The sequence below is a fragment of the Dromiciops gliroides genome, chromosome 4, assembly GCF_019393635.1.
Source record: "Dromiciops gliroides isolate mDroGli1 chromosome 4, mDroGli1.pri, whole genome shotgun sequence".
NCBI classification, from domain to species: domain Eukaryota; kingdom Metazoa; phylum Chordata; class Mammalia; order Microbiotheria; family Microbiotheriidae; genus Dromiciops; species Dromiciops gliroides.
In genome coordinates, this window is record NC_057864.1 from 234,719,276 (window position 1) to 234,742,028 (window position 22,753).

The 22,753-nt window shown below is 41.9% G+C and overlaps 1 protein-coding gene across 1 annotated transcript in view; it reads left to right on the top strand.

Moving 5' to 3' along the window:
- GUCY2D (guanylate cyclase 2D, retinal) overlaps nt 1–22,753 on the top strand; it is a 29,719-nt gene that overhangs the window by 4,510 nt on the left and 2,456 nt on the right. Inside the window, exons 7-14 of the mRNA XM_043962790.1 lie at nt 15,305–15,385; nt 15,845–16,057; nt 16,207–16,363; nt 18,706–18,855; nt 19,634–19,782; nt 20,485–20,648; nt 21,966–22,158; nt 22,440–22,614. Of these exons, the coding sequence (XP_043818725.1) occupies nt 15,305–15,385; nt 15,845–16,057; nt 16,207–16,363; nt 18,706–18,855; nt 19,634–19,782; nt 20,485–20,648; nt 21,966–22,158; nt 22,440–22,614 (1,282 nt within the window). The remainder of the gene's footprint in view (nt 1–15,304; nt 15,386–15,844; nt 16,058–16,206; nt 16,364–18,705; nt 18,856–19,633; nt 19,783–20,484; nt 20,649–21,965; nt 22,159–22,439; nt 22,615–22,753) is intronic.

Genomic DNA, 22,753 nt, shown 5'->3' on the forward strand with positions numbered 1-22,753 from the left:
TCCACTGCGCCACCTAGCTGCCCCTCCAAATACATTTTAATCTGGGTCTGGCACATTATGGAGTATTGCAGGCAGAAGGTAGCATTCTTGACACCTCTGGCCTGTGGCCCTAAGGGAAGGATGTCTTTTCTTATTATCATGAAAAGAAGTCTCTCCAGCAAATCAATCGTGATTAACTAGAAGATCTTGAAGGTGGACTTGGCAGATTACCTGGCTAACAACCTCAGGCAGCCATCACTCCCCATCCCTACATCTTTAGTGATTGTAAGCCCATGTGAAAAAAGAAGAATAGATTCCCTTTCCGAAAAAGGCTGAATACTCTGCTGCAAAATGTGAGCTATCTGGATTGTTGTCAGTGACACAAAATGTGGGTTATCGGAAATCCTTTGCAAGTATTTACAGTGAGAATGTATCTCCCAGGAGACTGATGTGGATTGTGTAGGATGTGAGGTTTCTATGTCAAGTGGTCCCCTGGGCAGCAATCTTAACTTACCCCAACAAAATGGCAACTTAGATCCTGGCTTAGGGTTTGTGTAGCTTGGGCAGGTGGGCATTTATGAAAGATAGTATGGCATGGTAGAAGTGCTGGAGTCATGAAACCTGGGGTCCCACACTCAATGGTTGTGTTTGGGCAAGTTGCTTCATCTTTCTAAGCCTTCATCTCTATGTGACCACGAAGGTCCTTTGTGTGACCACTAGGACCATTAGGAGTAATGTTTAGAGCTCAGTCAGATTTTAGTACCCATGGGCAGCACTATCAGCTATGCTCTGAAGGACCACTCTTTCTATCTCTCAGAAAACTGGCTACCTCTTTTCCTTTTGTTCAGCATATTTTCCAAGGGCAATGCTAATCATTCAGTCAACAAGAATTGATTACATTAAAAATATATTTTATATTTTAATCAGCCAAGATCCACCTTCTTACTCATCCAGCCCAACCCCCGATTGAGAACATGAGAAAAACAAGACCCATTATAAATATGTATAGTAGATCAAAATAAATGTCCACTGGCCATGTCCAAAGGAAAATTTGTCTCATCCTGCACTGTGAGTCCTCTCTCTGTCAGGAGGTAGGTGGCATATTTCATCACTAGTGCCTAGAATCCTGGTTGGTCATTACATTGATTAGAGTTGAGCACCATAGTATTCTATCACGTTTTTATACCATATCTTGTTCATCCATTCCATAATATATACGCTTCCCCTCAATTCTTATTCTTTGTCACCTCAAAAAAATTATAAATATTTCTGTACATCCTGAGAGATTGTTTTGCTTAAAACTAATCCCTCCCTTAATCTACCCTCCCACTAATTCCCCCTCCCTACTTTTCCTCCTTTCCAATTTTTCTCTGGAGTAAAATGGGCTGAGTAAAAAGTTGAGTACTTTTGTACCCAACTCTGTGTTGATCAGTTTAGATGAGAGTGAGGTTCAAGTGTCAGCTGCTCCCCCCTTCTTCCTCCTTTTTTGAATAGATTTCTACTTGTGCACTTTATGTGAGATAATTTCCTCTAACCTTCCTTTTCCTTCTCCTTTCCCCCTCAACCAGTGTATTCCTATTCCTCTCTCTTTCCATTTTTTCCCCTCAAGATCATGAAGACAGTATTTCAAAGAGATCAGAGAAAAAGGAAATGGACCTAGATGTACAAAAATATTTATAGCAGTTCTTTTTGTAGTGACAAAGAATTGGAAATTTAGGGGATGCCCATTAATTGGGGGAATGGCTTAACAAGTTGTGGTTTCTGATTGTGATTAAGTACTATTGTGCTATAATAAATGACAAGCAGGATGGTTTCAGAAAAACCTGGAAAGACTTATATGAATTGATGAAAAGTAAACTGAAGAGAACCAGGAGAACATTGTGTACAGTAAATAGCAATATTGCATGGTGACTAACTGTGAATGAGTTTGCTATTTTAATTTTTTTTATTTTTATTTTTTGTTTTTTGTTTTTTAGTGAGGCAATTGGGGTTAAGTGACTTGCCCAGGGTCACACAGCTAGTAAGTATTAAGTGTCTGAGGCCGGATTTGAACTCAGGTACTCCTGAATCCAGGGCCAGTGCTCTATCCATTGTGCCATCTAGCTGCCCCGCTATTTTTATTAATACAAACATCCAAGACAATTCTGAAAAACTTATGATGAAAATTGTTATCCACTTCCAGAGAGAGAACCTATGGAGTCTAAGTGCAGTTTGAAGCATATTTTTTTCTTCCCTTCCCTTCCCTTCCCTTCCTTCCTTCCTTCCTTCCTTCCTTCCTTCCTTCCTTCCTTCCTTCCTTCCTTCCTTCCTTCCTTCCTTCCTTCCTTCCTTCCTTCCTTCCTTCCTTCCTTCCTTCCTTCCTTCCTTCCTTCCTTCCCTCTCTCCTTCCCTTCCTCCTTCCTTCCTGGCTAATATGGAAATATGTTTGGCATGATTTCACTTGCACAGCTGATATCACATTTCTTACCTTCTCAATGGGTGGAGCCAGGAAAAAAAAAGAATTCAGAACTCAAAATTTTTTTAAATGAGTGTTAAAAATAAATAATAAGTTTATTTTAAAAAATTATGAAAACATAACAAAACCACTCCCAGGTCTTGTCTAATTAGACTCCCTCTATGAACTTTGATAATGATAGTGTTCAGAAAGATCATATATATCATCACTACATTTCAAGGTAAGCAGTTTAGCCCCATTTAGTCCTTTATAACTATTCATTTATGTTGGCTTTTTTATACTTCTCTTCACTCCTGTTTTTGAAAAAACTTCTCTGTAGCTCTGGATTTTTATCAGGAATTTTGGAAGACTTCTATTTCATTAAAATTCCAATTTTCACTTGTAGTATTATATTCCATTTTGCTGGTAAGTTAATCTTGGTTGTAAGCTCATATCCTTTGCATTCTGGAACATTATATTCCAAGATCTCCAGTGCTTTATACTGATGTCTGCTAAATCATGTGTGCTCCTGACTGTAGCTCCTAGGTATTTGAATTCTTTCTTTCTGGCTTGATTGCAATATATTTTGTTTGACCTAAAAGCTCTAGATTTTGACTATGATAAGAAGAGAGGGAGAGCAAAGGAAATGGAAGCTTCTATTCAAGGATATCAACCACAAAAAGGAGAGAGGAGATGTAAAATGATAGCTAATGGGGATGGATGGATCAAATGAGAATATTTTGAGGATGTTTGTAGGCAGTAAGGAAGCAACAAATAGATTGAAGATGAGTAAGAGAGTAGGAATAACAAAGGGACATCCTGCTGGATAGAATGGAATAGGATAGGATGGAGCCACTTGTGCATCTAGATGGGTTAGTGTCAGTGAAGAGAGTGACCACCTCTTCAAAGGAGACAGGGGTGAAAAAGAAGAGTGGCAGAAGGTATTCGAGTGATAGATGAGAAGGGAATAAATAAGTGGTTTCCGGGAGTAACCTTAGTTGTTTCAATGAAAAATGAGGCAAAGTTCTCAGCTGAGAGAGTGGGGGAAGGGGAAACAATAGGGAATTTGAGGAAGGATGAAAAGATTGGTAAAACTGCTATGGTGAATGGGATAGGGAATTGATTAGGGAGGTATAGGTGGATTGTCTAGCAGCAGTAAGGGCCCAGTTGAAATTATGTAACATAAATTTGTAGTGGCCTTGTCAGCAGAGTTTTCTGATTTTCTACTGCTTCATTCAGTATCATGTGAGTATGATAAAGGGCAGTGGATGGTGGGTAATCCAAGGTTAAGGTTCGGCAGGATAAGATTGGTGAGAGGATAATGAATAATGAACTTGAGAGAACAGTATGGAGTTGAACTGGTTCACTTAATGAGTCAAGATGGGGAAGAGAGGAGAATGAAGCCAGTGTATAGACAATATGTGGCTTGGGAAAGAACTGAGGAGTGGAGGGATTACAGGTTGTTGTGAGGAGGAGCAGGGCTTGGAGTAGCAAGGCAGAGGGAGAAGTGGAATGACAATGGATTACGACCAAATAAGGGAATTTCAGAGTTAACGAATATGAAAGTAGAATGGTTTTGAGTGATGGTAAGACCAAAGGTATGACCATCTCTGTGTGTAGTTATAGTGGGAGTGAAGGAATAGTCTAAGGGTTTATGTGCATTTATTCAATCAAATTTCTTATGGGTCTGGCTGACAGGCCAGTAGAAAAAAAATACCCTTCTCTTCCCCTAATTTACACTTAATTTATTCAACACTATGTTGTAATAAGCATTTAATCTGGAAAAGGCAAAAAAACACATTAAAGCAGAGGCATTAATCAGTATGTAACAAAGACAAGGATTATACATTCCATATATATTCCATCCATTATACATTCCCCAGTTCAATATCTAAAATGCTTTGGGGATGAAATCCACCTTCTCTTCTTTCCCATTGCCTACAGATAAGGGCTAACCTGGAAGCTGAGTTCTTAATTGCTCCCAACTGGCAGCTGAGTGACAAGAATTTTCCCCTTATATATTTGGTATCAGGAGGTGGAAGGCAGAAATTTAGAACCTCCTGAGAGTCCCTCTTGGCCCAGCTTGAGTAAGGAGGGTGGTACCACAATAACCTGATGGGTCACTAAGCCCCCATTCCTAATTTCATAAGACCAGCTAGCTGACATCTTGCAGTCTTCTCCAAATTACTAGAGAGGAAAAATTGGCATCCTCCTCTTAGCTAGTCACCATTTCCCCTGAGTCTCTCACCGTGTTCAATTCTTCTTATTAAAATCAGCTGCTCTTCAGTTTTTTTTTTATTGTCTTCCATATGCAAAGCTTTTGTGTATGGAAGGGGAAGTAATATACAACAAAGCTGGAAAGATAGATTGTGTTTTCTAGGAGGCTATTGTAATAATCTATGTGCAAACTGATAAGGACCTGATTGAATATAGTAGATGTGGGAATGGAAAGAAGGGGTCAAATGTAAAATATGTTGTTTAGGTAAAAGTGGCAACAATTGGTAACTGGAGGCAGCCAGGTGGTATACTGATGAGGTAGGAAGCAAGATTGCAAAGGGTTGAGGAGTGAGAGAAAGGAGAGGGAGCGAAGACAATGAGTGTAGAGAATTTTTTCAAGGAATTTGACTGAGGAAGGGAGGAGAGATATAGAACAATATATTAAGAAGATGGTAGGGTAGGGTCTAATGAAGACTTTTTTTTTTTTTTGGTGAGGCAATTGAGGTTAAGTTACTTTCCCAGGGTCACACAGCTAGTGTCAAGTGTCTGAGGCTGGATTTGAACTCAGGTCCTCCTGACTCTAAGGCCAGCGTTCTATCCACTGCACCACCTAGCTGCCTCATAATGAAAACTTTAAAAAAAAAAAGATTTGTAGTGATTTGGGCATGTTTAAAGAATATAAGGAAAGAATCAGGTAATAGGGAGAGGTTAAAGATTCAAGAGATTAAAGATACTTAATTTGTTGCTGAAGACAATTAAAATTGTGGCAATTAAAAGGTCCTAAGAGACATAGGTTCTGGGTAATTCAATCATTTTATTAATAAGGCCAGCACATTTATTAATAAAAGGATGGTCATTTGGCCATTTCTCTTAGACCAAAGATATAATCATGGTGGCAGACTCACAGTTTATTATATACCATTTAGAGAGTAGGTGTTCCCCTGGTGGGAATTAACCCTGATTGGTTAACAATTAATGAGTCAATGAATATTACAATGAGAAGCTGAGAGTGACATCATGTCACCCTTAGATAGAGAGACTATCTCTATACCCAGAACACCCCCCACCCTCACCCAGTGTGAGCAATCTATTCAAAGAATTTATGCCTCAACCAAGGCTGAGCAGAACACAATGGCTACTCCACCCAGGTGGGGTCTTGAACAAGAAAGTTGATCCAATCTCATTATCAGTAATGTTTTGGGTTTTTTTTGGTGAGGCAATTGGGGTTAAGTGACTTGCCCAGGGTCACACAGCTAGTAAGTGTCAAGTGTCTGAGGCTGGATTTGAACTCAGGTCCTCCTGAATCCAGGGCCAGTGCTTTATCCACTATGCCACCTAGCTGCCCCATCAGTAATGTTCTTCAAGAGATTGATCATTTTAAAATTAGGACTTTAGGAAAAGGGGGGAAACTCTGGATCTCCCCAAACCATCAGTTATTAATAATAATTTCTCTCAGGATCAAGTGCCCTTGACCTTAGCAAGGAAACAGTCTTCTCCCAGAGGCTGAGGGAAAGGGGGAGATAGTGGGAGTTCAAGTCAAGGGGTTTTGAGATGAAGAGAATGGGAGAAGAGGTTACTTTAGTTGAATAGTCTCAATTTCTTATGTTAAATAAGAGTCAAAGTCCTCAGGTAGAAGTGAGGAGGGGAGGAGGAGGAAGCGAGAAAAGATTGTAGCTTCTGTGGAGCTTGAGATGGGAATCAATTAAGCAGAATTAAAAGGACTAAAACAGTACTTTATTATTATTTAGTTGTATTTATTATTAATTTAATTAATCTTATTATTTGTTAATTTTATTTATTATTATTTTAATCCTGCTACACTGAGGACCCAGTTGAAGTTGGATAACATGAATTTGTAATGGGTATATTATAGTCAGTACAGTTATGTTTTCCTCCAGTTTCATTCAGATGCTCATAAAGAGGAGTAGGAGGAAGGTGAGAGTGACAGGGCTACGTACAATGTTGCAATCACCCTCTAATTGATGAAGCTCTTCATGACTTTAAAGCATTATATAAATGCTAGCTAGCTATTATTATCATTAACCCTATTATTATTATTATTAGCCCAAGAATGCATTTTTTTTGTTTACCATATTACACTGCTGACTCATATTGGCATTATAGCCCACTAAAACGGACATATTTAAACATATTTCTATCTTCTCCACAAGAATAGTATGAAATATTTTATGAAAAGCTTTGCTAAAATATACATAAACCAGCTCCACAGCCCTTGGCTTATCTACCAGCTTAGTAATCCTGTCCAGAAAAAGAAATAAGGTTAGTTTGAGATGACCTGTTCCTGATGAAGCAATGCTGACTCTTTGCAATCAAGATAGTTCAACAACCAAGTTGCTTCATCTCTTAAATAGCAGTTATAGAATTTTTACCATGATTGACTACTTCGTCACCATTGGTGATTAACCAGTCAAGCTGGTTCATTTCTTTAATGACCCATTATAGATGTTTCCTGGTAACCAAAATCAAATTTATTGGGCTATAATTTGTAGACACTCTTCTCTCCCCCCATTTTTTATAAATGAGGGCAATGTTTGCCAGTCCCCCATCTTGTAGTACCTCTCCCATTTTCCATGATTTTTAAAATATCATTGACAGTGGCTCAGCAATCATATCTGCAAGTTCTCTCAGTACCTGAGAATGTAATTTATCTGGACCAAATGATGGGTGATAAGGACTCTCTTGCATATCAATTTTCTATTTTGCCTTTCAAGCCTAAAAGTGCCAATAAATGTTTGCAATTAATATTAATCACTTTTGTTCTCTCATCTATAGTATAAATGACATTTTCTTTGTTGGGGGAAAAACAGAAACAAAATAATAATTGAACAATTCTGCCTTCTCTCTGTCATCCCATCTACCCCAAACATCCTATTCTTTGATTCTCCCTTTTCTCCCAAGATAGATTTGGGGGGGGGCGGTGAGGCAATCGGGGTTAAGTGACTTGCCCAGAGTCACACAGCTAGTAAGTGTCAAGTGTCTGAGGCTGGATTTGAACTCAGGTCCTCCTGAATCCAGGGCCAGTGCTTTATCCACTGCGCCACCTAGCTGCCCCTCCCAGGATAGATTTTTAAAGACCACACAAAACCACAACCTGTTTTGGGTTATCTTTAGATTCCCTCTACCCTTCTAAGTTTTAACATAGCTGACATTATAGGAGTAGTCCACGTTCTTATATTAAGGGTCACAAATGGTGACTCCTTTCTTCACCCTCTCCCTCCACCCCCACCTGGGGAGTTGCTAAGAAAGAAGCAGACCATATCCTATTGCTACTATAGGGTCCTCTCCTCTTCCCCATTTCAGAGACTAAGCATGGAGGGGAAACTGAAAATTATAGCATTGCTTCAGCCTCCCTGTCCCTCTCACCCCAAATCCTTCCCCTCTAAGACATTAGGGAAAATCAGAGTAGCTCTTCATGAGGAAAAGGTTGGAATTCCTACCTAAGATTCTTTCTGTCCTTTGACCCTGCACTGGCAATTCTACAATTATGGACCTTTTCTGTCTTTAGCACTATTCTCTCTCTGCCATTTTGTCTCTTTCTTGCCTGTTCATCTCATTCTCTTGCTAACACATATTCTTTGTGTATGTGTGTGTGTGTGTGTGAGGCAATTGGGGTTAAATGACTTGCCCAGGATCACAAAGCTAGGGAGTATCAAGTGTCTGAGGCCGGATTTGAACTCAGGTACTCCTGACTCCAGGGCCGGTGCTCTATCCACTGTGCCACCTAGCTGCCCACTAACAAATATTCTTTAGCTCTTTCCAGTTTCATTCGGTAGCTATCATTCATTCTCCTAGCTCATTTAAGCTCTCTCCCACCTCCTCAACCCACTTATACAATTTTCTTTTACAATAAGTGATACCTCTGTTCTCAATGGAAGGCAGAGATAGGAAGGATCTTGAACGGAATATGCTAGAACTATATCAAACAGATTGATAAATTTTCAGTACACAAATTTATACCTCAGAAATAAGCAAGTGATACAAATCAAGGCTGTCTAGCATTAATAAACTGTGAATAATGCAGATTAAACTTAAAAGTATATGTCCATACAGCCCTTCCACCCTTACCCTCGCTATTAAACATTTCCCAGCTCACTCATGTATTGCTCTATAAACATTACTTGAAGGAGGAGGGCAGTCATCACTCTACTCAGTTAGAAAAATACATGCCTGGAGGAAGGGCATGTGATGGGCACAGACCTATGCTTGGATTAGACTGGTTCTGGGTCCTAGAAAAAGGGAAACAATTTCCTCTGCCTCTTAAAATTCCCAGGAATAGGCTTTTAGAATTTAACCAGGGGGGCAGCTAGGTGGCTCAGTGGACAGAGCACTGGCCTTGGATTCAGAAGAACCTGAGTTCAAATCCGATCTCAGACACTTGACACTTACTAGCTGTGTGACCCTGGGCAAGTCACTTAACCCTCATTGCCCTGCCAAAAAAAAAAGAATTTAACCAGGACAGTCTCAATGATTATTCCTGAAGGAATAGAGGACAAGTCCACCAGAAACAATTTTTATTAATTTAACATTTTTCTAAAATCCAAGTCATTTCCAACTTAGAGAGAAATGTCCAAACTGACATAGGCCCCTGTCCTTCCTAATAATACGATTTGTACAAACTTGATTTGAAATAACATTTAGAGTAATCTTGAACAGGGAAAATGTTATAATATATTTTAAAAGTTCTACTTCAACAAATAGAACTATTCAAGTCCTTCCTTGAACACTGCCCTCAAGGATGGAAAGGGTCTCCTTCCCTATGGCCTTATCCAGAATCCTTTCTGAATAGGAAAGGGGATACTACCTTCTGAATGGAGAAGAGGGCAGCAGGCCAGTCATTCTAGGGGTTGGGGAAGGCAATGAATTTAACAAGATAAGAGGTATTCTTTGTTCAAGGTTTGGTTTCTAACCTTAATCCATTTCCCTAAAGAAAAGTCTTCTGTTCTTGGCTTATATACTTTCAAATGGGGAAAAGTCTGAAAAGGGTTTTTAGTCTAAAGAAATATTAATTTCTTATATTTCTAAAGGAATGCAAAAGGAAGCTTTTCATGTTTTGGATCTACCTTAGGGACTAGAGAGTCTAATCCAACCCTCTCATTTGACAGATGAGGCCTAGGAAGGGTAAGTGCCCAAGGTGATGCTAGTATTAAATGACAGAATGAACATTTGAACTTGAACCCCAAATCCAGTTCCACTGAATAAGGTAGAGATCTATGTGAGGGAGAGACCATGGACCAATCCTTCTCACCCATTATCTCAAAGACTCTAAAGCAGGTATATTTTCAGGAAAACTTTAAGGATAGATATAGTATGATTTCAGGAGTCTTCTGTTTGATAATAGAAGTTTCTTAAAGAGAACTATTCCTTCAATTAGGGATAAGATATCTGTGAAGAATGTAATATGTTGTTAGAAACTAAATCACATTAAAGTGTAGTCAGTTAGTGGTGGAATACAAATGATAAGGATAGAGATTGGCCCTGTGATTTTAGTGGTACAAGGAACCCTCTAACCATGCACATCTACTTATAGTTAGAGAGTTGCCTAGGACAGAGGTATCAAACACACAGTCAACTGTCCCTATGTAATCTACAACATCCAGCAGAGAGCAGAACCAGATTAAAATGTAATTGAGAGGGGCAGCTAGGTGGCGCAGTGGATAGATAGAGCACCGGCCCTGGAGTCAGGAGGACCTGAATTCAAATCTAGCCTCACACACTTGACACTTATTAGCTGTGTGAACCTGGGCAAGTCACTTAACCCCAACTGCCTACAAAAAAAAAATGTAATTGAAAAATAGTTAACAAAATAAACAAAAATACAACAGAACATTGATAATGTTAATATGTCATATTCAAAATCAGTATGATCCTTATGTATGATTTGTTGTTGTTCAGTCATTTCAGACTCTTTGTGACCCCATTTGGGGTTTTCTTGGCAAAGATGCTGGAGTGGTTTGCCATTTCCTTCTCCAGTTCATTTTGTAGGAACTGAGTCAAACTGGGTTAAGTCAAACTAAGGTTAAGCCCAGGGTCATACAGCTAGAAAATGTCTGAGGCCAGATTTGAACTCAGAAAGATTAGTCTTCCCGATTCCAGGACTGGCACTTTATCCACTGTGCCACCTAGCTTCCCAAATGTTAACTTTTCTTTCTTTTTTTGTTTTAAACTTTCAACAATGTAAAGGTAAGAAGATATAGCATGTGGCCATGATGACAATGAGGCCTGTCACACATGGCAGTGCTGCCTTTCATGATTCATGAAGATCATAGGAAAATGGAAACTAGAAGTCATCTAGTCCTCCTCTTACGGAAACTGAGGTTAAGTGATTTGCCCAGGGTCACACAAACAGGAGGTAGCAGAAGCAGGATTTGAACTTAGATTCTGTAACTTCATATTCAATTCTTTCCATTGAACCATGGTTAAGTTTATGAATCAACTTTTCTATAAAGAAGCTGCTTCATTGTAAGTACCCCTGGGTCAAGACATACAGACACGTTCATGTTAGCCCAGACTGACTTCTATTAAATGTTTTAGAATATCTTATGTTTTAACACAGACCCCTCTGGTGCCACAATCTATAACCACTTTTATGAAGGTGGACGGCCATTTGCCAGAAACCAGCTAAGGGGCCATTCCATTAATCCAAATATGACATGATACGGCTAATGGAGAAAAGGGGCCATATATGTTGGGGTCATCTAGATCTGTGACCAGTGTAGGGAACTCCTGATAAAGAAACTCCCTCTAACACTGGAACTTACTTGCTCAGCAACTTACAGCCTTAGAGGTAGCTGTTTTGCCCACTGAACAGAGTTCTGGACTTGTAGAGAGGGAGAACTGAGTTCAAAACTAGTCTCAGGCAATTACTATTTGAATGACCCTGGGCAAGTCACTTAACTTCTCTTGTCTCACTTCCTTCATCCGTAATGTGGGGTTAATGCTAGCTATTATTAGAGAACTGGTTGTTCAGGACATTGAAAGGTTATATTTAACTTCTCTCAAGGCCTCTCACCTGGTCTCAAGGCCACTATATTTCAGAGGCAGGAATTGAACCCCAATCTTCTTGATGCTGAAGCTACCTCTAATTATTGTTCATATTAATAATTCTAACAACAACAACTTGGTGACTAGAATTATATTTACCAGAAGGTCAGTGCCTTTCATGGACTTTTACTACAAATACAGACCTTAAAATCCTTGGTCAAAATTTTGGTCAATTAATAAATTGTACTGAAACTGGAGTGTTTTCACAGGATGAATTATTGCCCATTATTGCCCAGACATAAGATCAATCCATAAAATCTTCAGAACAAATAGTCCCTGCTCTCAAAGAACAAATATTTTAAAAGATGTTGCCGTACCAAAGACTCATATGTCCAAAATGTGTGGAATGAAAAGCTTTCAAAATAGAGATGTAGCTGAAGAAATAAAAATCATATGGGAATGAGTTAAAGAACATATCACACCTGTGATTCTATCTATTACTGGGGTTGTCTCAGGGATTCTTTTACTGATCTTACAAAGATTAACTTACATGCTAATTCTTTAATTTCAACTATAAAAAGCAGTGCAAGAGAATAGAATAACAGTAGAACACTTACTTTTCTTTCTTTAATTAAATTTTATTCCATTTTCAAGCATTTGTTTTTTCCTCTCCTATCTCCCCATTAAGGGGAAAGGAAGGGAAAGAAAAAGAAAAAAATCCTCATAACAATAAGCATAATTAAGTAAAACAAATTCCTATGTTGGATTTTAATGATTTCTGGATGTCAATGGTTTGGCTGTTAATAATTTTTCCCAGGACTATCTGAATTTTATCTGAATTCCATTGAACAAAATGAGAGTAATAGTTCTATGCTAATGATGATAACTTACTGAAATTCCTCCTACTAATGCAGGCTAGCACCTCCTCTCCAACTTAGAGCCTTCGAAATCTACCTAAACCACTAAGAGATTAAGTGACTTGACCAGGGACACACAGCCAACATCTGCCAGGTTAGGAGCTGACATTTATCCAGGGAAATGTGTTTTATATAAATTACTTAATTTGAATCACACAACAGCCTTGTGAGATTGGTACTACAAGTATTTTACAGATGAGGAAACCGAAGCTCAGAGACATTAAGTGATTTCCCCATGGTAACCCAATTAGTAACAGGCAGGATTTGAACCCAAATCTCTCTGACTCTAAGTCCATGAAGGAGAAGGGAAGAGATGATTTTCTGGCATTTTACGGATGCAGAAATGAAAAGAGAAGAAAGCTCAGTTTTATAAGGGAGTATAGTTAAAGATGCTGATGATCTCAGGTTTAAGTTAGAGGTGCCTGCAGGACATCCATGTGGAGCTCAGAGCATCATATAATGAAGGCTGGAAAGGACCTTAGAGGTCATCTAGTTTTCTTCCCTTTCCCCCTGCTTTCATTTCCCTGCATATAGTTTTAACCCATAGACATAGAATCAACAAATGGAATAAATCAATAGAATAATGATCATGCGGCTGTGCCCTCAGAGTCCTCTTGTCAATTGCCTAGGAGTTTTAGGTATGACGTGATTCTGTTGTTTAGTCACATTGACTTCTCCTTCTCTCCTTCCTTCCATTGGGAGGGAGCAAAAGGGTGAGACCCCCTAATTTTTCTGATGAAGGCCCAGAGAGGTGGAAGGTATGACTAAAAGCATCAAGTGGCAAATCGGGCATTCTTCCCCCTTTTGTTTGTTTCAGCCTTGTCTGACTCTTCATGACCCCATGTGGGGTCTCTTTGGCAATGATACTGGAGTGGTTTGCCAGTTCCCTCTCCAGCTCATTTTACAGATGAGGAAACTGAGGCAAATAGGGTGAAGTGACTTGCCCAGGGTCACACAGCCAGTAAATGTCTGAGGTCAGATTTGAACTCAGAAAGATGAGTTTTCCTTACTCCAGGCCCATTATTCTATCCACTGTACCAGCTAGCTGCCCTCATCCCATATTATATCTCAATAGCTGGACATAGAGACCTTGGACTTATCAACAGAGAAAGAATGATTTAATGAAATTGCAGGAGACAATGGGATTGTGAAGGGACAAAGGAGAGAAGGAAGAGCAGGAGGCCGAGGATAGAAGGAAGTACACCATACAATCAGAAGTCATCTAGTTCTGACCCCTCATTTTACAGAGGGTGTGGCTGACACAGTTACCGAGCTAATCAATGGTGTAGTCAGAATCAGGATCCAGGTCTCCTGATTCTGAGTTCTTTCTGTTGTAGTAATGAGCACAGGATAATAATAATGATACATTAAGGTGATGATTATAGGGAATTATAAAGTGTAAGTGCTAGGTAGTGTCAGAGACCCTGAGCACAGAGCTCTCTCTCTTTTTTTTTTTTTTAGTGAGGCAATTGGGGTTAAGTGACTTGCCCAGGGTCACACAGCTAGTAAGTGTCAAGTGTCTGAGGCCAGATTTGAACTCAGGTCCTCCTGAATCCAGGTCCAGTGCTCTATCCACTGTGCCACCTAGCTGCCCCACAGAGCTCTCTTCTTCCAGGCTGCTTCTAGGATTATGGTGATTGATAATCAAGTGGCCTACAGATGATAATGATGTGAAAAATTATGATGATGATTACCATGATGATATATTGAATCTAATTCCCAGTAACCTGTGGAATTAATGTGTTCCAGTCAAGTTAGTTGGTTGTAAAACAGAATTCCAGATATGGTGCTCCATTTCCCCATGGGGGTGGGGGGAGTGGAATAATAGGAGGATCTCCATATTATTCATTCCTTTTATTAAATAAACAGCTAGGTGGCACTGTGGAAAGAGTGCCAGGTCTGGAGTTGAGAAGACTCATCTTCCTGAGTTCAAATGTGGCCTCAGACATTTACTAGTTGTGTGATCCATGTTTGCCTCAGTTTCCTCATTTGCAAAATGAGCTGGAGAAGGAAATGGCCAACCACCCTAGTATCTTTGCCAAGAAAACCCCTAGTGGGGTCATGATAAGTCATACACAACTGAAAAATGACTGAACAACAACAACATAATAGAATATTATTGTTCCATAAGAAATTTTAAAAGGGACGGTTTTGGAAAAGTCTAGGAAGATTTGTACAAAATGGTGCAGCATGAAATGATCAGAACCAGGAGAATAATTTCTGCGATGATGACATTGTAAAAACAAACATTTTTGAAAGACATAAGAACTCTGATCAATTCAAGTAACCCTGATTCCACAGGCCCAGTCTTCATTGCATTGCTAACCATCTCCTGACTCAGAGGGGATAGGGTTAAAATACAGAATGAGACATGCATTTTGGGCCTTGGTCGATGAGGATTTTTTTTTTTGCTTGACTGCATATTTGTTACAAGGAGAGAAGAGAGGGATAAAATATATTTTCATTAATTGAAAAAAGCGGGGGCAGCTAGGTGGTGCAGTGGATAAAGTACTGGCCCTGGATTCAGGAGGACCTGAGTTCAAATGTGGCCACAGACACCTGACACTTACTAGCTGTGTGACCCTGGGCAAGTCACTCACTTAACCCTCATTGCCCCTCAAAAAAAAAAGGAAAAAAAAAGGAAAAAAATTAAAAGATTCCAAGGAAAAGTGGGGACGTTTTTCATTTCCCCGATTTGGGGGAAGGGTGGTCCTACTAAATATTGATCCCCTTTTCGCCACTTGCTCTGCTCCAGGGAGACTGGGTTTGGCTGAAGAAATTTCCAGGTGAACAACATACTGAAATTCGTCCTGCAACCAAGATGGCCTTCTCTAAGGTAAGGAAAAGTTAGGGAAGTAGGAGGAGAGATTCATTCATCCAATGTTCCCAAGGCATTGTTGAATTCGTACGAATGAAGAAGTTAGTAAATGGATGCTCATGCTCCTTACCCCGAGGTTTGACTGTCTAATAACAGAACATCTTTTGTTGAATTAGCAAAGCCTATGATTAGACGATAGGAAAAAGTTCTACCCCACAACCTCTCCTGTTAATTGCCCTCCTTCCACAAACCCCAAAGCATCCCAATGGTCCTTCTTTCGCCTTCCCCTCTCATTGGAACTTTCACAAAGAGCGTTTTCTCTTTGGGAAAGGAATCAGCGAGAGGCTTCCCAGACATCGCTCTCCTTTTTCCCTTTTCCTTAAGGCAGAAAGTCCTTTGGCAGCCCCTCCTACCTCCTACCTCCTACCTCTCCATCCCCACCCCCTAATTGCCTCTCTTCTCTCCCAAATCTCTTAGCTACGGGAGCTCCGCCATGAGAACGTGGCTCTCTATGTGGGGCTTTTCCTGGCTGGGAATTCGGAAGGGGCTGGCTCAGGAGGGCCGGGAGGGGGGACCCTGGCTGTGGTCTCTGAGTACTGTGCACGAGGATCGCTCCAAGATCTGCTTTCTCAGCGGGACATGAAACTTGATTGGATGTTCAAATCCTCCCTCCTGCTTGATCTCATTAAGGTATGGGGAGAGAAGGAGAGGTGTCCTTGGGAGGAAGCAGAGGAAAGGACTAAGGGAACCCAGGACAGTCGGCTGCGGGAACTAAGGGCTGTGGTTATTTATACCCACCCCATTCTCAGTGAACCTCTATACTGTTTGCTGCTTCTAAGGGCTTACGCTATTTGCACCATCGTGGGGTTCCCCACGGGAGACTCAAGTCCCGGAACTGTGTGGTGGATGGGAGATTCGTGCTCAAGATCACAGATCATGGTCACGGGCGTTTGCTGGAGGCTCAGAGAGTGTCCTTGGAGTCACCCCAAGCTGAGGGTACAGGCTCTTCCCAAACGTCTCGTATTCCTTCTTCCCTAACAACTTCCCTTCTCCCTGCCCCATGGGACCTTTTATTTGTCTACATCTCTGTTTTCTGTCACTCCTTTTAGTGTCCTTATCTTTTCCAAGGTACGATTCATATTTATTCCACAGAGGCGATGTATTAGAAGGAGCTCTGGAATTTGACTCTGAAGGTCTGGGTTTGAATCTCAGTTCTGCTACTTACTACTTGCATGACATCAGACAAGTTAATTCCCCTTTCTAGGTCTCAGTTTCCTCATCTGTAAATTAAAGACATTGATGTGAATATCTTTAAGTTCCCTAGCAGTTCTAAAACTGTAAGGTATTCTTGTCACCCAATGTCCTTTAGGATACACCAAGACCACAACCATAGAGGCTCCTACTTCCAAGGACCTGAGACCCCTAGGTCCGGGGTAGAGATTCATTTCTCCCATCTCCAAATCTCCTTAAAGCCTAACAGGAAAGTGGGAAGTCTCCAGAGCTTCTAATGTTTAATGGGATGGGGGCTCAGTCCCTGGAGCAATAGTGAAGGTGAGCTTAGTCCCAGACTCGGTTAGGAAAAGGGGGTACTGCGCCTCCCCTTATCAATCTGCAAAAAGTAAAGGCGAAAGCATGGGTCAGTCAGATGTCAGGAGATTTGGGTCCTCTTCTAAGCTCTGCCACTGACCAGCTATAAAATCTTAAGCAAATTAGTTTCCCTTGTGCCAGGGAGAATAGTAACACAACTCTGACATACAAGTCACAGTTGGGAAGGGGAAATTAAACTGGCTGAGCAGAGGTAGAGCTCAATTCAGTTCAGCAAATAGTGTCCATTATGTGCAGACATCAGTGCTAGATGTGGAGAGAAACAATGTTTATTTTTTGGTCGGATCTGTGATTTAATTGGCATGTGGGTTTGGAAACCCCAATGTGGAATCTCCCTCCACTAATGCTGACCTGCAACTATTTTGTAACCTAACCTTTCAGAGAGTTGCTTGGGGGAACCAGGTGGTGATGGTTGAGGTCACAGAGCTTGTATGACAGGATTTGAAGAGCCAAGTCTTCTTGACACTAAGGGCAGCTTGTAGCCATTATACAACTCTTCCTCTAACTCAGGGCTTCTTAAACATTGTCCACTCTTGACCCCTTTTCAAATGAGAAATTTTTTTAAATAAATAAAAGTATTTTATTATTTTCCAGTTACATATAAGCATAGTTTTCAACATTTGTTTTCATAGGATTTTTAGTTCAAACAAGAAATTTTTATGCAACCCTGGGTATATAAAATAGGTATACATAACCTTTTACTGTTGCCAAATTTTTCATGACCCCCAAATTAGTTTGTGACCCCCAATTTAAGAATCTTTGCTCTAAAGAGGAGATATAATTTAGATACAGTGCTTATCATGATGGAAACTACAGTCAGGAGGAGTATATGGCATCCATAGACAATATGATTATACATTCTAAGCACATCATTGAGTTGCAAAAAAAAAAAAAAAGGTCATGTCTGAAGTCTGAGGGGAAAAGGGTCCTTTCTTTCCCAGTTTGGGGCCAAGGAAGGCTTCCTTGAGAAGGTGATACAATGATAAGTTCAATTTGTGACATCTTGAGAATAAGGGTCTGGCATGCCATCAAGACAAAAATGACTTTAGAGATCACCTAATCCACCCATTTCCCTCCTCTTCTCCTTTCTTTTTACAGAAGAGGAAATCTTCAGAAAGGTAAAATGAGAGACTTGGAAGAGATAATCTTTAAGTTCCCTTTTTCTGGCATCTTATGGTCTATGGCTGAGGGAGTGAGGACTCCCCTCCAGGGGAAGAGGTTTTGGTGCAAAGAACCTTTAGTTCTGACTTTGCAAGGAAACACCTATGATTTTAGGCAAGGCCTTTTCCCTCTCTCCGCTTCAGTTTCTTCCCCTGGAAAATTGGCATGTTGGACCTGATGACCTCTGAGGTCTCTTCCAGCTGATTCTATGAGAAGCAAGTCTCCTGATAGTGGCAGAAACTTTTTGTGGGCCCTGGGTTGGTTAGTGAGTTGGGGAGAAGCAGAGAGTGATGTCATAGATCCTGGCCTTGGCCCTCAGTGTGGCATGTTAAGAGTTTTCCCAGGGCAGCTAGGTGGCGCAGTGGATAGAGCACCGGCCCTGGAGTCAGGAGGACCTGAGTTCAAATCCGGCCTCAGACACTTGACACTTACTAGCTGTGTGACCCTGGGCAAGTCACTTAAACCCAATTGCCTCACTAAAAAAAAAACCAAAAACAAAACAAAACAAAAAAACCAACAACAAAAAAGAGTTTTCCCTTTCCCTCCCTATCCTCTACCCTCTTTCCCATAAGACCGCTTGTGGACAGCCCCTGAACTCCTGCGGAACGAGGCTTTGGAACGACAGGGGACCCTGCAGGGAGATGTGTTCAGCGTGGGCATCATCATGCAAGAAGTTGTATGCCGCTGTGAGCCTTATGCCATGTTGGAGCTGACCCCTGAGGGTATCTCTCCAACCTCCATTTTGGGCTTGTTCTTTGGGGAGGAAGTCAGCAGGAAGACCTCTTTACTTACACAGGGGCTCTCCCAATCCTGGGTCCTTTGGCTCACTCCTAACCCTTTGACCTCCCTTCACTCCCAGGGATACTAACCCGGAACTTGTCCTTAAAGGCCCCATTTTCTCACCCTTTCTGGGGCTCCCTTTCCTCACGTTGGAACCTACCACACTATTCGGGAACTTTTGGGGGAGCCTCCCTGGATTGCTAGGGTGGGTAGAGCATCTCCGTGGGGGCAAAGTTAAAATGTCATCCTCACTTCTGGTTGGTGGCAGGCTATCTCAGAGACATGGGGAGTGCTGGGAATTACCAGCCTCAGCTGGCACACCCAAATGCCTGGGCCTATCCTTGGCTAGACCTTCAAGGTTAAAATGGCACAGTGTTCTTAGGGTCCCCTCACCCTCACATACAACACATACTGTTGAAACTCATCTACAAAGAAGCCCTCCGGCCCCAGAACCCTTAGCTCCTAACCTTATACTATCCACTGGTCCTTTGCTATCAGCCTTCTAGTCTTTCTTATTAGGCCTCCAACCTCCTCAATATCTCAGCCTCTTTTCAATGGATCCCAAAAGTCCATTTCCCTATCACCACACTCCCTTCTGTACCACTGTCCCCAGCCTTTTCTCATACATCCTTCCCAGAAGTCCCTCATAGATCAGCTGGGATCAGGGATGATTTTGGTTTGGTACTTAGATTCTGAATTCTATTCTCTCTTTACCCACAGAGATTGTCCAAAAAGTGCAGAGCCCTCCACCAATGTGCCGGCCCTCAGTGTCCATAGACCAGGCCCCCATGGAGTGTATCCAGCTCATGAAGCAGTGCTGGGCAGAGCAGCCAGAACTAAGGCCCACCATGGACACAACCTTTGACCTGGTCTGGAACTGGGGCGGGGAGGGGGATCCTAGGAATATGTAGAAGCAGAGTAGCCCCTTACCTCATAACCAAGGATTAGCGTAATCTTGCATTCAGCCAGGTGATTGGGGGTAGAGGGAGACATTAGGGTAGATAGCAGGAGGTACCTTTAGCTGGTATGCAGCGCATGCCTAGTCCCTCAGGTAGGAGGCCCAGAGTAGAATTAGGACTAGGGGCAGATAGGTGAGGTAATGTAGGAAGCTGCTTAAAGTACAACACACGGGTGAAACAACAGGAGAATGCTTTTAATATCACTTTTTGTAAGTGCACATATTTTTAATGGCAGAAAACTGTGTTCTCTATGCCCATAGGTACTTATTTTGTGTTACAAGTGTCGCAGTTATGGCTCAAAGCCATCGGTAGATAGTAACACAAACAATGAAGGTAGAGGCTAGCACAGTTTTCAAAGAAACAGTTTACCCTGGCTAGACTCAAAGCTGGTAGACATGAGGGAATCTGACTGTGAGAACAAGAATTGATAGGAGAGAGAAGGAAGATCCAACTTTACTGGTTAAATGGCTGGGGAAAGGGAAGAAGGAAGAAAAGCCTTGTTGGAGTAGGGGGTGATGGAGTGAGTGGAGGAGTTTGGCCTTGGTAGTGGATTAGGGCTGCAGCCCTCCACCTGATGTGAGACTGAGTCCTTAAACACCTCCTCCCCACCAGTTCAAGAACATCAACAAGGGACGGAAGACAAACATCATTGATTCCATGCTTCGGATGCTGGAACAATATTCTAGCAACCTGGAGGATCTGATTCGAGAGCGGACAGAGGAGTTAGAGCTTGAGAAGCAGAAGACAGACAAACTGCTCACTCAGATGCTCCCCCCGTGAGTGACTCTGTGGGGACGCTTTGGTGGAGGGGAAGGAGAACGGCTGTGGGTGGAGGGTGAGCCTGAGAAGCCAGGCCAAAGAGCAGTCTATGTGAACCGTTCCTCCAACTAGATTTCTCCCTGAGAAGGATCAGAATTTGGCTACGTAGTTGGATCCTGATTAATGCAAATAACAAATCCCATGAAGAGGAGTAACATGTACTTGCATTTGGGCTATTCAAAGGTATAATTGGGTAAAATATGACCATTGGTTCCAGCCCAATGGAAATATGCAGTACAGATTCAAATAATGGGACCATATCACAGGATTCATTATTGGCACTAATTGGGACCAAACTGTATAAGCCTGGAGAGAGGCGGGAGGTTTTAAATGTATTGAATATGGCAATCACAAGCATCCAGGGAAATGATGGGAGCATGGGTTAGTGGGGTAAGTTAAGGCTTGCTTATCTGAGAGTCAGTAGTGCTATGGAGAGTGCTCTGAATGTGAAATTAAAAGACCTGAGTTCAAATCCTACCTCTACCTGTGCTTGCTACCTGTGGGATGCTGGACAAGCTGCTTCACTTTCTTGGGTCTCACTTTCTTCATCTGTAAAATGAGGGTATAAGTCTAGATGACCTCTAATGTCCCTTCTAACTGTGAAAACTAAGATGTGATTCCCACCAGTCCATCCCGTGGTCTCTGCTTTGCCCCATGTCCTTCTTTCCAGGATAGTGGTCAAGACTTTGAGGACAGGGATCCTATCTATACTCCTCACCTCAAGTCAGTGGCCAAGTCTTTGACGACCCCTTGGCCATGTAGTTCTCTTTGGACCATAGACTACCTGAGCTCGAAGGCTCCGATAATTTAATCCACCTTCCTCCTTTTTCTTATTGTCCTCCCCCATTGAGATGACTGAGGTCCTAGATACAGATATACTTTGCCTTGACCATCCCACAGCCCTCCTCTCCAGCCAAATTAGACTATTTGCTGCTCCTTAACTGTATCCCACTTCTGTCCTCATTCTGTTTCCTCTGCCTGGCAGGTACTCCCTGAGGCCTAGCTCAAACACCACTTCCTCCATGATGCTTTCCTTGATCTTCCCTGCCAGGCATGATCTCTGACTCTTCTGAGCTCCCATAGCACTGTCTATGTATGGCACCTTTTATCAGAGTTATCTGTGTGTCTCACCCTGTTCTTGTGCTGAGCTCTTTCAGGGCAGAGATTATTTTTCCCCAGAACTTACCATCCATGATGCCCAGCATAAAATAAGTTGCTCAGTGTTTGCTGAATGGACCCCTCTGGCCATGTACTCACTGTGCTCTCTTCTCCAGGTCTGTGGCTGAGGCTCTGAAACTGGGGATTCCAGTAGAGCCTGAATATTTTGAGGAGGTCACTCTGTACTTCAGTGACATTGTTGGCTTTACCACTATCTCAGCCATGAGTGAGCCCATTGAGGTTGTTGATCTGCTTAATGACCTCTACACACTTTTTGATGCCATCATTGGCTCCCACGATGTCTACAAGGTTGGGGACATGGAGGGGTAGGGATGGGGAGTGGAAGCTTTAGAGAAAAGGGTCAGAGGGGTGCTACTACTCTGGAGTCCCAGTTTTCTTTTTGATGCCATAGCAGTTTGGGGGGGTGGGGTGAGAACTTTAGCTTAAGCAGTGGAGTGGGTCCAACATTGAGTATTTGGGCCCAGAAGAATCACAGGAAGGAAAGAAGCTGGAATAGAAGATTCCATGGAAATCAGCCACTAGGTAGGGACTTGGGAATGGCTCATTGTTGGCTGTCTTGGTTCCCAAAGGTAGAGACAATTGGTGATGCTTACATGGTAGCTTCAGGCTTACCCAAGAGGAATGGGCAGAGGCATGCAGTGGAGATTGCCAACATGTCACTGGACATCCTCAGCTCTGTGGGCTCCTTCCGCATGCGCCATATGCCAGAGGTTCCCGTACGCATCCGTATAGGCCTGCATTCTGGTAATCACCCCATCCACCAAGAACTCCCACCCATCACCAATAAATGATTTTCCTCTCTAGAGCTCCCCAGACCATTCTATTGGGCTCTACTGCAGGGATAAATTTTCTGTCTTTGGCTCTCCCAAATCCCCTTAAACTG